This window comes from Schistocerca piceifrons, chromosome X, assembly GCF_021461385.2.
Source record: "Schistocerca piceifrons isolate TAMUIC-IGC-003096 chromosome X, iqSchPice1.1, whole genome shotgun sequence".
Lineage (NCBI taxonomy): Eukaryota > Metazoa > Arthropoda > Insecta > Orthoptera > Acrididae > Schistocerca > Schistocerca piceifrons.
This window is the reverse complement of record NC_060149.1, coordinates 370,746,007-370,761,837: the sequence shown is the minus strand read 5'-3', so window position 1 is coordinate 370,761,837 and position 15,831 is coordinate 370,746,007. Positions and strand designations below refer to the sequence as shown.

Below are 15,831 nucleotides of genomic sequence, written 5' to 3'. Positions count from 1 at the left end.
TGGAATCTCTGTAATGGTGTGGTGCGTGCGCAGTTGGAGTGATAAGGGACCTCTGAAATGACTATATACAACTCTGACAGGTGATACTTGTGTAAGCATCCTGTCTGATCCCTGCATCCATTCATGTCCATTGTGCATTCTGACATACTTGGGCAGTTCCAGCAGGACAATGAGACACCCCACACATCCAGAATTACTACAGAGTGGTTCCAGGAACACTCTTCTGAGTTTAACCACTTCTGCTGGCTACCAAACTCCCCAGGCATGTACATTATTGAGCGTATCTGGGATGCCTTGCAACATGCTGTTCAGGAGAGATGTCCACCCAATCATACTCATATGGATTTATGGACAGCCCTGCAGGATTCATGGTCTCAGTCCTCTCCAGCACTACTTCAGAAAGTAGTTGAGTCCATGCCATGTCACGTTGCGGCACTTCTGTGTGCTTGCAGGGGCCCCTACACGATATTAAGCAGGTGTACCGATTTCTTTGGCTCTTCAGTGTATAAGCTGTAGATAGTTGTAGCATCACATGCATGAGGTATAAAATGGCAGCGCATTGATGGAGCTATCATTTGTACTCAGGTAATTCATGTGAAAAGGTTTCCAATAGGATTATGGCCTCATGACAGAAATTGACAGACGTTGAATGCAGAATGGTAGTTGGAGCTAGATGCATGGGACAGTCCATTTTGGAAATTGTTAGGGAAATCAGTATTCCTAGAGCCACAGTGTAAAGTGTGTGCCAAGAATAGTAAATTTCAGGCATTACCTATCACCATGGGTAATGGAGTGGCCGATAGCCTTAACTTAATGTCTGAGAGCAGCTGCGTTTGTGTAGAGTTGTCAGTGCTAACAGGTAAGCAACACTGTATGAAATAAACACAGAAATAAATATGGGATGTACAATGAATGCACCTGTTAGGACAGAAGGTGAAATTTGGCATTGGTAGCAGACGACTGATGTGAGTGTCTTCAAAAACAGCACATTATCACATGCAGTGCCTCCCCTGAGCTCGTAACCATATCATTTGGACCATAGACGACTGGAAAACCTGGTTTGGTCAGATGAGTCCCAATTTCAGGTGGTACAGGCTGATGGTAAGGTTCAAGTGTGGCACAGACCCCACAAAGCCATGGACCCCAGTTGTCAATAAGGCACTGTGCAAGCTGGTGGTGGCCCCATAATGGCGTAGGCTATGTTTATGTGGAATACACCGGATCATTGACTGGAATTAGTAGTGTTCAGCTACTTGGAGACCATTTGCAGTCATTCATGGACTTCATTTCTCAAACAATGATGGAATTTTTATGGATGAGAATATGCCATGTCACTAGGCCACAGTTGTTCCCGATTGGTTTGAGGAACTTTCCGGACAATTCGAGTGAATTATTTGGCCACCCAGATTGCCCTACATGAATCCCATGGATCATTTGTGGGACATAATCGAGAGGTCAGGTTGTGCACAAAATCCTGCACCGGCAACACTTTTGCCGTTATGGACAGCTATAGAGGCAGCATGGCTCAATATTTCTGTTGAGTCCATCCCACTTCATGTTGCTGCACAATGCTAGACAAAAGGAGGTCCAAAACAATATTAGACGGTATGGCGGTATCCTATGACTTTGGTCACCTCAGTGTATTATTATTATTTTTTTTTTTTTTTTGGGGTGGGGGGGGGGGGGGGGGGGGACAACATGAAGATGTCTGTGTGACTCATCTGATGATTTGGTAAAATTCTGCTTGCAGTTAATCATCACAGTCACATTCAGACGAAACTCCAGTTTACAACCTGTGCATCAAAGTTGTATGCAGTTTCTTTTTATCATACATTTATTGTTCCCATATTCCTTTCCTGTTCTGTATTCTCACTTTCTATCCAGCTATTTCTTGGTCTTTCAGTTTTCTGTAGATTGACTTTCTGTCTGTCCTGGTGTTTTCATTCCCATTCCATGCCCATACCACAAAAGTTTTAATCAAAAACAAAAATAAAAACTTTAATTCCACCTCCTATTTTGTTTCTCTGATGTGCAATTTTCTCCCTCCTGATCTTATCGTTAATATTTATTAGGAACTTCAATTTGGCAGTTTGGTTTTTGCTTTGATCTCTCAACAAGTGCATGTCCTTAGCTATTAGTTAATAAGTACCATAAAGAGTGTGTTCTGTACAGTTAATTTCAGATTTCCTGGTGTTTTTATGTACCAGGAAAGCCATCTTTCATTTGATTGTAGAACTTTTCCAAATTCTGTTGTGTATTTCCCACAAGTCATGATATTATGTCCTTTGGTAACATACTTTAAAATTATTTTAGGTTTGAGACTGATTCTAGCCTCTTACCTTAAGTAAGATGTAATCTGTTCCTTTTCCTTTTTGGATTATTGTCATTTTCAGTTGTTGGGTTGTTCATATTTTTGAATAAAACCTTTCAAAGTGTTTGTTGTAAACATACGTTCTTAGAACTGGTGCTTTTGATTCCACATATAAAAAGTTTGTGTGTGTAAATAATGGGCAACTAGGCTAAATAAGTCTGCTGTATGTGTTTTATTACTCATTTCAAAAAATAACTAAAGAATCACATCATAACTAAAGCAAACACAAAAATTGTCATGAATGTTGAGTTTGTTGCTACCACATTAATAATATTAGGGCAACGGGTTGTGCTGTGAATATGAGAGAAGATAGCTTGAGTAGTCAATTTGGGTGAATGGCATGGGACACAAGTTATTGGCGGAAATGGAGTGAGGATCATTATGGAATTTTGAAGACAAACGAAGCTAAAACTGAGTTGGCCAGGAGATTCATTGTTCATTTGTCTGGTGCATCTAGTCATTGCAGCAGTTTCTGATCACGTGTTTGTCTTCCAGAAGATTTAGTCAAGGGCTAAGATGACCAATATTTGCTATTATAAACTCAAACAAATAAAACTGGAATTCCATCCTGTGTTTGCCCTTGCTGCAGTCACTGCAGAAGGCTATATAAGAATGGTATGCCAGCCAGCCAGCCAGCCAGCCAACCAACCAACCAACCAACCAACCAACCAACCAACCAACCACCCACCTATGTAACATTCTCACCTTGGATCAAAAGGAAGCATTTGCAGTCAGCATGCTAACATGTACAAGGACTACAGATCAGTAGGCAGTTCAAGTCTTCAATTTGAAGGCTAAAACCACTTTTTTACTGAATCTCTGGAAACCCAAATGTTTTTTCCTTGAATAGGGGTTTTCCTTAAATGGGGGTACAGACTGCATGAAAAGAATGATCCAGAATTACAATTTAGGCAGGTTTAAGTGATATAAGTGGTATTGAGTTACATAATTACCAATATCCTGTGCTGCAAACTTAAATGCAGTAAATATACAATTATTACACTTGATACGGAACACATCCTTTATTTTTTAAAATGAAGAGCTCTTATTTGTTTTATTCTTCCAGCATATTGTAGCGAAAGAAGTTGTCGCTCTAGCTAGTCAATATAAGTTATGCAAGAATTGATTCATCTACATTAAAAGAGGAAAAGAAATTCATGACACTATCGGTTCTTGCATAGCAGCAGTGAAACTTTAAACAACGCCCTCCTCTTTTCCTTCTTTTTCTTCACTGTCACTGCCAGCTCCTATCTGTGTTCCTTCATAAGCACTTCGCTTGCATCAGTCTCAGACATGGAAGCCAGGACATCACCACCACCACAACAGTGTCCTGCAATGCTGCAATGGAAATGCTGTCAACAACAATGCTGTGAAAGCAGAGTTACTAAAAACAGCCTTTCTAAATTCCTTCAGCAAAGGAGATGAAGTAAATATTCCAGAATTTGAATCAAGAACAGCTGCCAACCTAAGTAACTTAGAAGTAGATGTCCTTGGAGTAGAGAAGCAACTTAAATCACTTAATAAAAGCTAGTCTTCTGGTCCAGACTGTATACCAATTAGATTCCTTTCAGTGTATGCTGATGCAATAGTTCCAACCTTAACAATTATGTACAATTGCTCGCTCGACAAAAGATCCATAGCCAAAGACTGGAAAGCTGCACAGGTTCCACCAACATTAAAGAAAGACAGTGGGAGTAATCCACTAAATTACAGGCTCATATCGTTAATGTCGATAAGCAGCAGGATTTTGAAACATATATTGTGTTCGAACATTATGAATTACCTCAAAGAGAATGGTCTATTGACACACAGTCAACACGGATTTAGAAAATGTCATTCTTGTGAAACACAACAAACTCTTTACACACACGAAGTGTTGAGTGCTATTGACGAGGGATTTCAAATTGATTCTGTATTTCTAGAGTTCCAAAAGGCTTTTGACACTGTACCACATGAGCAGCTTGTAGTGAAATTGCGTGTTTGTGGAATATCATCTCAGTTACGTGACTCAATTTGTAAGTTGTGAGCAGAGGGGTCATGTAGCATTTGATGTTGCCTAGACAACATGCAACACTGGTTTTTAAGTGATGGTAATTCATCTATAATGTGCAAATACTGCTATGTTGTGAATATTCAGTTTGAGCTTAAAATATGCTGTAGGTATTTTATTTGCTCATGGAAAAAGATTATTGAGATTACATTTTGGAATTGCCTTACTTAATTTTGTGAAAACTGTGTGCAAGCTACCAAGTGATCCTATGCCAGCGACGATGAGCTCATCAAACTATTTAACACATTTAAGTATGATTGGAGTTGTCTGTTTCAAAAATCTCTGAAATATGGGGGCCACACTTGCTACCCTAAAGCAAAGTCTAGTATATTTATATAAGTCAGAAGGTGTATTCAGAACTGTAATGCATTGAGAGTCCTTTTCTTGAGGGAATTGCATCTGAAGACTAATTTTCAAGAAAATTTTTAGAACCTTTTATTCTAAAATTAGCATTTCAGAATCAGTAATGGTTTGCATTTCTATTTTGTCTTGTGTGTTAATAGTACCTTTAAAATCTTCACAAACATGTGAAGAAACATTCAGTTTCCATGGGGGTTCTGCATACTATCCAACAGATGACTTTCATGAAAGTTGAAGATACCACTCTGCGTAAAGCTGGCCTCATGTGTAAATAGGTCGGATGACACAAATCCTGGAATCATGGTTGCCTGTTGAAGAAACCAGTGACAGAACTGCCCCTGATGTGAGAAGTCTGTCGCTGGTAAGCCCTGCGCACACTGTAAGTGATAAGGGTAGTAACAATTCTCATGGAGAATGTTCCATACAGTAGTCTGGCTTATCCTGTACTGGTGGGCCAACTGCCTGGTACTAACACAGCAGTGGCCTTCTACAGCGTTTATTACATTTTCCTCCAAGTCAAGTTTCCGAACATTTTGGGTATGTCCTTCATGATTTCCTGCTTCCTGAAATGACCCTGTCTCAGACAAATGATGAAACACTGTTGCAAACACTGAATGCTGTGGTGTTTGTCTGTGGGGGTAGGTCTCCTGATACAACCTTACTGCCTGTTGCCATTTACCTTTCAGTAAGTAAACACCATGTCTGCAAGCTCTCATTTCGAATACAGAACCATTGTGTACAATGCTGTATCACATCCACTACAAGGTGAGTCCCCAAGAGAAGTGAATTGGACACAACATTACCAATTATTATGGCAGGAGAGGGTGCTAGGGCATGATGTATGAGGAACAGTACCATCCTCTAGGAGGAAAGCGTGCATACTGCAATTGTGGCTGCATGGTACCATATTAGACCACAGTCTTTGTAACAAAGTATGATCAAATAAATGCTCTCTAGCATGAAAACATGCTTTTCTGAACATAAGTTCATAAAACCTTTTTGTTCCGCATCCTCTCAGCGATCAGTCCCTAGAGTTTGTACACGGTAGGGGGGAATCACTCTGTGTATTCCAGACACATGGTGTCTGAACTTGCCTTTTCCTGGCATCATTAGGTTACTGAAGGAAACTAAGCTAGGACTTGTAGCAGACATTGGTGGGGCTCCTAAGTGATAATATGTAGACTCCTGTACCTACTTGAAATCTAATTTATATCTACGTGATGTAGTCTTAAGTTATTGTTGAGGCATTGTCTAGTGGAAAATGGTGTCTGCAATTCACTTACTCTAACCAGTTTTCTACTTCTTAGGTCATCATGAGGTAACATAAAATTGTGAGGTTGATTTTAAATACAGATTTCAATCAGAAGAAATTGTTATATTTGAAGAAGAAAACAGATTTTGCTGTTATAATTATCAATGTTTTTACTACATCCATTGTTTAAACTTAACACAGGATAAAAATGAAACTTTTTTTGTTCATTTTAAAAAATAGCTACCATCCTGTATCACACCCTTACAGATTTCTAGTATTTTCATTTTTTCAGTTATCCATCTTTTTCTCAATGTATTAGAAGTATCACGTCGAACAAAATAGGAATGATTTTCTGTTAGATAGTGCTCCATCATTTCTCATGTGGAAATGATGTAATTGCCACAGCTCTTCCTTACTGACCTACTCATAATTTTCCACAGTACTTACGATGATCATATACACATCACTTTGTGTCAAAGATTTGTTAATGTCTTTATAATAGCAATAAGCGTTTTATTCAATAATAAAGTGCAGATTTTTAACTTTTTTGCAAGTGTTATTGAAATTTTACCAACCTACGGGTTAGTGCACCACTTTGTTTTGCTACTGACTGTTTTTTTGTTGGCCAGAATATAGATGAGAGCTGAAGGCAAAGAATTTGGAGAGTACAAATGACAAGGTTATTGAGATAGTCTGTAGGCAATATCTTAAGAGATTTTAAAAGAATGTGCAACACCTGAGCAGCAAAAGAAGAGCTCTAATAGTTAAAGTGGTATTCACACGGCTGCTTCACACATCTACCATTACTAGTTGTGCAACTTAATTTGCTACTCCTCAATTTTATTTGAGCTATGTAGATGACCATTGTTTTCAGAGTCATGTAGCTGGTGCTACCAGCATCCTTTTACATGTTGCAGTAAACTGGCACCAATGCTGCTAGCTGTCAGGGTGGTTCTTTCACCGAATGAAGTATGGTTAGGTTAATGTTTTGCATAGTCTGTCTCACTCTTTAAGTCAGGAGCCTGTACTCAATGCGACTCTTGACTCATATATAGAATTTTAAAGAATATTCTATAACGAGGATGGCCAAGAATTCTGCACACATGCAGTGCCCTCATTCATGTGCACACTATACCCACTATTGTGTCATGCTGTCTGAGTAAGAAAAGGGGAACAGCAAATGTGCTGCGTTTGGATAGCAATGTGATCCTATGAGGAACGCTGAAAGTCTTACATGCTGCTTTTTTTTTCATATTTCATAACAACATAGACCAGAAACAAAAACAATCCATCATTATTTAATTATTTTTGGTACGCTGGAGTTATAATAAAAGTCATATCTAGCAAAAAATGTCTGCATATGAACAGACCCAGAAGCTTCACATATTATTTTCACTAGTATTGGCACATAATCGTGACTTTATTAGTTTCATAATAAAAGACATTTCTCACCCATGTGTTGCCTGAAACATTGTATCACATTGCAGCCTTATTATGGAAATAGAAAAACTCTTCCTGAGGAAAACAATGTAGAACTCTGGACAATTTTATCATAATATAATTTGTCTTTTAAATGGGAATGGCAGTGCATTGCAGGCCAATCTGTTCCATCTGCACATATTTAGGGGCGCTTTCAATTGAAATGGCAAACAGTCTCAAAAACAGATGTAAAAGTGACAGTGTCCCCAAAATGCTTAGAAAACTATTCCTGTAATTCAATCTACATCACAATGTATTCTTCAAAATTGAAGCTTTGTTTAACACCAGTGAGCTCAGGGAAATATACATTTTTTTTGTCAGAAGTTCTCTCTTCCACAGTGTGATTGACTTTTTAAATGCATCTCCATCAAATCAGAAATAAGTTGTTTCTAACCTTGCAGTGACTTACTGTTAGTGTGCAGTCAAGTCCTCTTAAATTGAGAGGTCTACAATCCATTCTGGGTATTCTAATTTTCATTCCTGCTGTCCTTTTTCCACCAAAAAGTCAACAGTAGCAAGTCTTAAACTGAAAAATCATTCCAGGTGTACCCCTTGCCTTAACCAACCTTCTTTGCAGTCACGTATAATGTCTCCATACTCTTTGTTCAGTTCCATCAAAAACTGTTGCAACTGTTGATGAAATAATGCTTGTGACTTCAGAAAAGTTGTTGTTTGTACCATCAGTTTTATCACGTGGTCCATGCCTGCTAATTTAGCAAAACTACTTGAACAGTGAATCCAATACAAGTCACCTTTTGATTATTGTAACTTTTTGCTCTTTCATTACCAACTAACTATTTCAATTTCTTTTTGCATAGCATTGAAATGATGATTTGCAGTACATTTGTGGCACCAGTCAATGGGAGTAGCTGCTTAATAGATATTAAGAATTCTCATCCTTCCCTTCTGTGATTCGCATTAATTTTTAAAGGTTGGGATGATAGATTGTTAGATCCTTTCTGTGATTACCATTCATTTTTAAAGGTTGGGATGATAGATCCCTTCTGTGATTCGCATTAATTTTTAAAGGTTGGGATGATATGTAGCTAGACTACCTCATTTTGTGCAAAGAATCACTGGATGTATAAACTTCCTTTACACCATGAATAAATAGTGAAGGACAAAAAGTGCTGACACCACAATTCTGCTGAACTGAAGAAAGTTGGGCTGAGCAATACCAAATGCCAGAGAAACAGTGTTGCATCACACTGCTAAATGAAATGTCACCCTGTACTGAGTAGTTCCAAGAAGGTCCAAGCAAAGCTGAGACAGGCTAAGTTTCAGATCGCATGGGTGCAACATGTGATGCACCTGTGAAGTTTTGCATGTCGTGCCAGTCCTATTCTATACTGCATATGATGGTCTGTAAGTATTAGAAATTTGGTAATAGATAACTTAACAGAATTGGTTCAGAACATAAGTTAGACTGCAAACAGTACCTCTTCTGAATATGTGTTGTAACTGTATCAGAGCAGGTATTGAATTTGTAAGGTTGTGTGCATTGATAGAGAGGCTTATGTGCAAGAGAAATCACAAAGACATTTATGACTGAAATTATATTCAACTTAAAATTCATTTAACTGAATGTAATATACTTTGTTAACACTTTGGTACCTGAGCTGAGTAGGGCAACCTGTGGTGAAAAAACGCGACTGTTTTCAGCTGTAGTAACTCTCAGAAAATTTATAGTTAAGTAATAACATTTCCATTAATGAAAAGTTTAGGCTTCCTAATTTAAAGTGGCTGGTAATACTTTGCTCTTGAATTGCTATGTACTTTTATGAACTGATTTTTGGTAACATGGACTTCGAAGGAAAAAAAAAAAAAGAGGAAACAAAATACCAAAGAGTACACACTTATACAAAATTTTTCACCAAGCACCATGATTCTTTTAAACAAAAATGTTAGGTACAGTAATCCTGTTTGAGGGGCTTTTGTGGAACAAGTTTCCTGTTTGTGTGATGCATTTTGATGCACTGTCATTTACACAGTCTGACTTCGCACTCACTACACTTGTATCTTTGTGCCATGTTTCTCCAGTCAGCTTCTAGCTCTTCTAAGATTATGCTGCTTGTTTCAGTGTGAGGACAGCTCCCTTCCTCTTAGTGTGTAGGTGGGTGAAAGGGATTTCATGCTTCCTAACTTACTTACTCTCTGTTGGGCATACAGGTTACTTTGTCGCTTCACATTTTTCATCATCGAATTTGGAAGGAAATTTGAAAAAAAACCTGGAGGTGCACTTTTGTCATCTATACTAATATTACACTGCTCAGATTGTCATGAAAACACTACAGTATCTAACACATGATCAGTGATTATTCTCCAGAATGAGATTTTCACTCTGCAGCGGAGTGTGGGCTGATATGAAACTTCCTGGCAGATTAAAACTGGGTGCCCGACCGAGACTCGAACTCGGGACCGAGTTCGAGTCTCGGTCGGGCACACAGTTTTAATCTGCCAGGAAGTTTCAGCGATTATTCTGTTTTCCTCAGAGTCTGCCAACACCCTTAGTCTTCTGTACTCTTCAAGTGTAATATCCAGTAGAAAAACAACCAGTGATTGGCCCTGGAAACAAAACCACTTTGGAATTTATATACTAAAAGCACTTTCAACTGAAATCGGAATAATAATGCTGAGCATTTAGTTCTGAACATTCTTTATTTGAACACACTCATTTTTTTTTTGTGGAACAGAGTCTATGTCATCTTCAGAGTCATCTGCAACACCATCTTTTGAAAAATCAGTGTTGTTATCTTCAAAATCATGAGATAGCTCACTAGCGATTTTGTTATTGATCAAGTTGTACCTTGATATGTTGACACAAGTAAGCTCAAATGGCAAAAAACAGGCCACTGCAAAGTCCCACAACAAGGAAGAAATATATACACTTCAGCATGCCCACACCATGCTGTGATAAGTACTTGAACTACAGCCTCTACTGAGAAGTGCATGCACATGGTAACAGTAAGACAACATAAAGGAATGAAGGGAAACAATGAGAAAGTGTGCCTGTAAAATTATGGGTGGCAAGCTTCCAGCCAGCCCAAATATGTCCACATTTTTACAGGCATCTGAAAAAGAAATTGTGTCTATGAAATATCTTCATTTAATTGTCACACTTGTAGATTGTGTAAGACACTATGAAATTTAATTCTGTGATGAGCAAGACAATTATTTTGGTGACGCAGCTATTTAATGTGTTTCCAGTTCATTCCCAAAGGTAAGAGCCAAGTGTGAACATCATATGGTGGAAGAACACCTGCCTTTTCTGCACAGTGAATGTAAGGCAATGGTGCAGCAAGAACGTAGAAGGGACTTAAGCCTTATGTATCCCCTGTTGCGTTCTGTGCAGGGTGGAGTTGCTGTGCTAATAAAGGAAGTACTTGAACATATTAAGCAACAGGGACTTGAGGCGATTACTGGATTGCGTGGAGACAATGTGAGTTCAACCATAATTGCAAATTTATTAAACTTTCAGCTTAAAACTAGTTAGATTTTCAGTGATTAATGTGACCCTCTTTTGCGCTGACTAAACATGCTGTGACAAAGTTTATGTTTTACAGTGAATGAGCAAATGTTACTTCTTAAAAGTTAAACTTTGATGTGGGAGAAGTTTTGTCATCAAAGCTATGTTTTTAAATGGTGAAGAGAGTTGCTGTGCAATAAATGATAGTTGACTGCTCACATTTCTTAACTTTGTTCTTCTATTTTTTAATTTTCCATGCTTCCTTAACGGATACTCGATATATTCCATGTCTAATAAAAGCTTTTGTCCAGAAATTTTTTATGTAGATGGTGCTCCCACATCGTGTAAATCTGTTAAGAACATCGTGATCACCAAGATACACTACTGTTTCTATCCTGGTGACTATGACATTCTTCAAAAATTTTTGCGCTCAGTTGATTCACAATTTTCTGGTTTACTTTGATAATTATTTCCAACACTGTGTTACTTTCAGCTTACACTATTATAATCAGAGTTGCTTGTCATAGCTATTGACATAAAAATTGTCCTTATTTAATTTGAGTGTATTCATGTATAATGTTAAATTCCTGAGAGAGAGAGAGAGAGAGAGAGAGAGAGAGAGAGAGAGAGAGAGAGCGAGCTGTGGTGAACATATTCTCATTGCAGATATTATTATTTAACTGTTACAAATGTTTGAAAAAAAAAATGTGTCCCTCTTGGCAGTTTAAATGATTAAAATCTTGATCTTCTTGCTGCTTTACAGTAAAATTTCAGTAGAGGCAATGGTGGCTAAAGTTATAATTACACCTGTATGATCCCAAGCATATACTGATTTGAACTCCCCACCCCTCCCAGGCATATTTGAAAACAGAGTCAAAAAATTCATAAAATCTTACCTTTACTATGTTGATGCTCTAGTATTGACATTAGTCTGTGGTGGTATGATGTATCTTACATTGCAGTAATCTGTATACATGTTATTGATCGTGAAAAATAGTGCTCAAGTGGATATATGTGAACTCCAGTTGCATCCCATTTATTAAAAAGAAGAATGAAAATGTAAGTGCATATATCCTCTAGGAGTGATGCTAGTAAATATTCATCTTTAATGTTAGATCTAAGTTGTTGATATTGCTGAAAAAAATATGTACTGATATCCTCTAATGGGTTATGTAATGCGTAATTGCAGAATCTGTTCGCCAGAGATGTGGATACTCTCCTAATGTGTTTCATTCTCCTTGTTTGATACCATTTTTATTTACATACCATTATACATTTCTTCAGAGTTGTGCTTGCAGAGTTACCTTTCACTAGGAAAAATAAACTGTGTTGATATTATAAATCCTTTGGATGAAATAATATCACTTTGTAAAGGGAATATTATATTCATGGTCTTTTATTTCCTTTGTGCAGTAATTAGTCACAGTCACAAATTGCACTTATAACACCAGTTAGGCAGCTGTTGGTAGTTGGCACACACAACTTATCAAATTGAAGTAATTTGGGTCCCTTTTACTCTGTAATGATTAATAAACTGATTGGCAATTGCTGTGTAATGATGGTTGTACATGCACAAGCATCATTTGTCAGGTTGTCGTTATGAGATCACCACACAAGGAGACTCTAGTGGTTATATGTATTATCCTTTCGTAAGACACTGAAAAATCGAGGGTGGTGTACAACCAGTGGAATGAACAAGGAAGGGCTTTCACCATATAATCGAGGAATTCAGAGGTAGGTGCATGCAGAAATAAGAGCTGGTACGTGGCAACTCTTACCTTGTATTCTTTTGACTTTAGAACATCCCCCCCCCCCCCCCCCTTCTGCACACAGCTATATTGATTGTACTTGTTGCACTAAAGCCTCTCTCTGTTAGAGGTTGTGGTCTGTGGAACAGATAAGAACAACATGGATTGTGTTCAGTGGAATGCATGAAGTGAACAGGAAGGAGACATGAGGAGGGCAGAGGAGAAAAAAGGACTAGAAGACAAGAGGGACAGCAAGGGAAAGTGATAGGTAAACAGTTGAGCATGGTGCAAGCAGTGGTTGTATAATGCTGCACAAAAGTATAGCAGATATTTGGTCACCGGAAGGCAGGATAGGATATAGAGGAATGTAGACCACTGAGAGAATAATTATGGTGAAAATTTGTAGATTGATAGAACTACTAATAAAATTGATGGGGCAGGTAGGGTTCCACATAAAAGACAATGTAAAAGTTGAAGTGTAGCTGGTATACGACATGATTGCTTTCAAGTGTCCCTGCCTCTCTTGGGAGAGGATATACCAGTGATATGAGTGGAATAAAATATGAGTGATAAGTTTTTTGTCATTTAGTGTGGTAGTCTGTGTAACTGAATATTGATAATGGGCATGCTATTAGAAAATCATTTTGTCCATAATTTTCATTTTGAGTTGATGACAATTTTGTAAATTGAATACAACATTACTTAAGTGAGGCATTATAATAGTTAGATGCAGATTCCATGTTGAGAAATTTTGATTATGTTCTGTATATAATCAGAAGAATACAAGTTCGTATCTGTAAAGAGATGTTTCTGCTCTTGATTTGGGTATAAGCCACCTAGCATTTTATCTTAAAGGAGAGTGGTAATACATCTTAGAGTTACTGATCTTTCCCTTCCAGGTCTTTTCACTGTCATATTATTTTACGTGTTATTTATTTTTTCTGCTTGTATAATAAATAATATCTAAGGAGAATTTTTGGAAAAGTAGTAGTTCTTAACTCAATAAAACATTCTGAATTCATATAAAAGTGTTGTGTGTAGTATACGCATAAACTGCTCAAAAAATGTTTATATCACCCTCACAATTTGCATAGTTTATATTTTTGTGATTGGCAACTCGACTACAGCAAATCACTGTGTACAGCCATCTGTGTAATGGAGATAAAAGTAAACCTCCATTCTCATTGCAATTCAGTAGAGGCATCTGGGAGAGCTCTGTCAGCTTAGAGTGTATGCATCAGTCTCCGCACAGTCACTTTGGTCTCCAGGTGTCTAATGTGAACAACAGTATGAAACCTCCAGATGTTGTTCCATAAGTTCAGCAGGGAGGTGGGTCAGTCATGTTTAGGATTGGTATCGTGTACGAATGTTGAATGCTTCTAACGCAGTGGTACATCACTAACATCTCTTGAACATCTTCCTCCAGGAGGCAGGAATCAAACAAATAAAGTGGCCTGCAATATCTACCGATGTGAAACTGTTGGAGCACACTTGTGACCAGTTGGAAATTGCACTGCATCATCAGAGGAATCATCCTCAACGTGCTGGATAACCTCTGGAGGCCCACCATTGGAGGGCGAGACAGGCTTGAGCAGAAACATTTTGACCACCATGGGTGGAATGTTTGTAAAGGAGGACTCAAGCATGTTAACAGTGTCCAGTATAGAGCAGGATGGTACTGAATGTTACCTAGCAGTAGATTGTAATTTTACAGGGGGGGAAATGTGTGTTCTTTCAGAAGGACTGTGCTTTTATTTTTGTTATTTTTTATTTAATAGTCTTTTTGTTTTGTTTCAAAAGACTTATTCTTTTATTTCCTGCTCTCCTTCATTCCAAGTCTACACATTTTCAGGTACATTTGTGGTGCAAAACCCTTTTTGAGCAGTTTATAAGATACAATCTTTGAATTTTAGGTACATGAAATTATCTTTGTCAATTTTATGATCAATCTCTCCAACAGATACACACGCAGTTTGTGGAAAATATGTTGGCTGTTCATAAAAAGTACAAAGAGCTTATTACTGATGTTTTTGCTGGAGACCAAAGTTTCATGGGTGCACTAGATAAGGCGTGCTCATATGTTATTAATTATAAATCTAATCCAAAAATAATGTGCCGTTCCCCTGAATTGGTGAGTATTGTTGTTCTGGTTTGTAAAACTGATTTAGTAAACTCTTTTGCTTGATAAAAGTTACTGACAAATGTTACACAACATACTGCTTGAAACACCCACGAAAAGAGGGCAGACCCTGTGTCCCTCTGAACTCGACAAGCATCAATGTACTAGGTACAGTCATTGATTGATCTTAAAATTTTTTTATTGCTTATCACTTCATTCGCATCTGCCACTGTTTGTGTGGAAAATGCCAAGTTGCTCTGGGGTTTGGAACCCATCTTAAAAAGCTTTTCCTTGATATACTAGATAAGGAACACTCAACTTTATCACTTTTCTCTCTAGTTACTTCCAGCATTTATTGTGCATAACACAGCATTTGCAAATGGGATGAAGGCATGTTCTTAAGCAGAATAATTTTCAGCACTGAACTTGACTAATGTTGAAGGCTAAGAGTGTCACAGAAAAATGTTTGGCAGCAATAACCTTTAAAGTGTTGTCGAATATTGCATCACGTTAGAATGCCTGACTATTGATACTATTAATGCAATAGGGATTCCACTAGATCGATAAAATTCACTTTATAACAAGGCTTTCCCCCTCCCCCTCTGTGGCACAGAGAAAATTGGATATTTACTCAGTATTCACAAACTATTTTTTTGATCAGATGTATTCATAAGAGGTGTCATCAGCTATTGGAAGAGCTTCATTGCTGTCAACAGCTGTCATTGTGTTGATGAACAAGATGTGTGTGATGTGACATCACCATATTCAATGTGCTTGTTTGAATATTTCACTGAAGACAAGGAAGCAATGAAATTGAAATCACTGTCCAGTGTGTTCTAGAGTAATAAACTTGGAGCCCTCTGTTGCAATGTGATTGTGGTCACATTCTCTCAGTGCAGCCTTCCTTCAACAAAGTAATTGAATATTCATTTATTAATGTTCTCATTCTTATCTAAGTTTATATGTCCTTTTTGTCATCTTTTCCC

At 37.8% G+C, this 15,831-nt stretch overlaps 1 protein-coding gene across 2 annotated transcripts in view; it reads left to right on the top strand.

Moving 5' to 3' along the window:
- The window catches only part of LOC124721576 (cullin-2), a 186,042-nt gene that overhangs the window by 42,869 nt on the left and 127,342 nt on the right, over positions 1-15,831 (top strand). For both annotated transcript variants that reach the window (XM_047246619.1, XM_047246618.1), the window contains exons 7-8: positions 10,720-10,951; positions 14,687-14,857. In XM_047246619.1, the coding sequence (XP_047102575.1) occupies positions 10,720-10,951; positions 14,687-14,857 (403 nt within the window). The remainder of the gene's footprint in view (positions 1-10,719; positions 10,952-14,686; positions 14,858-15,831) is intronic.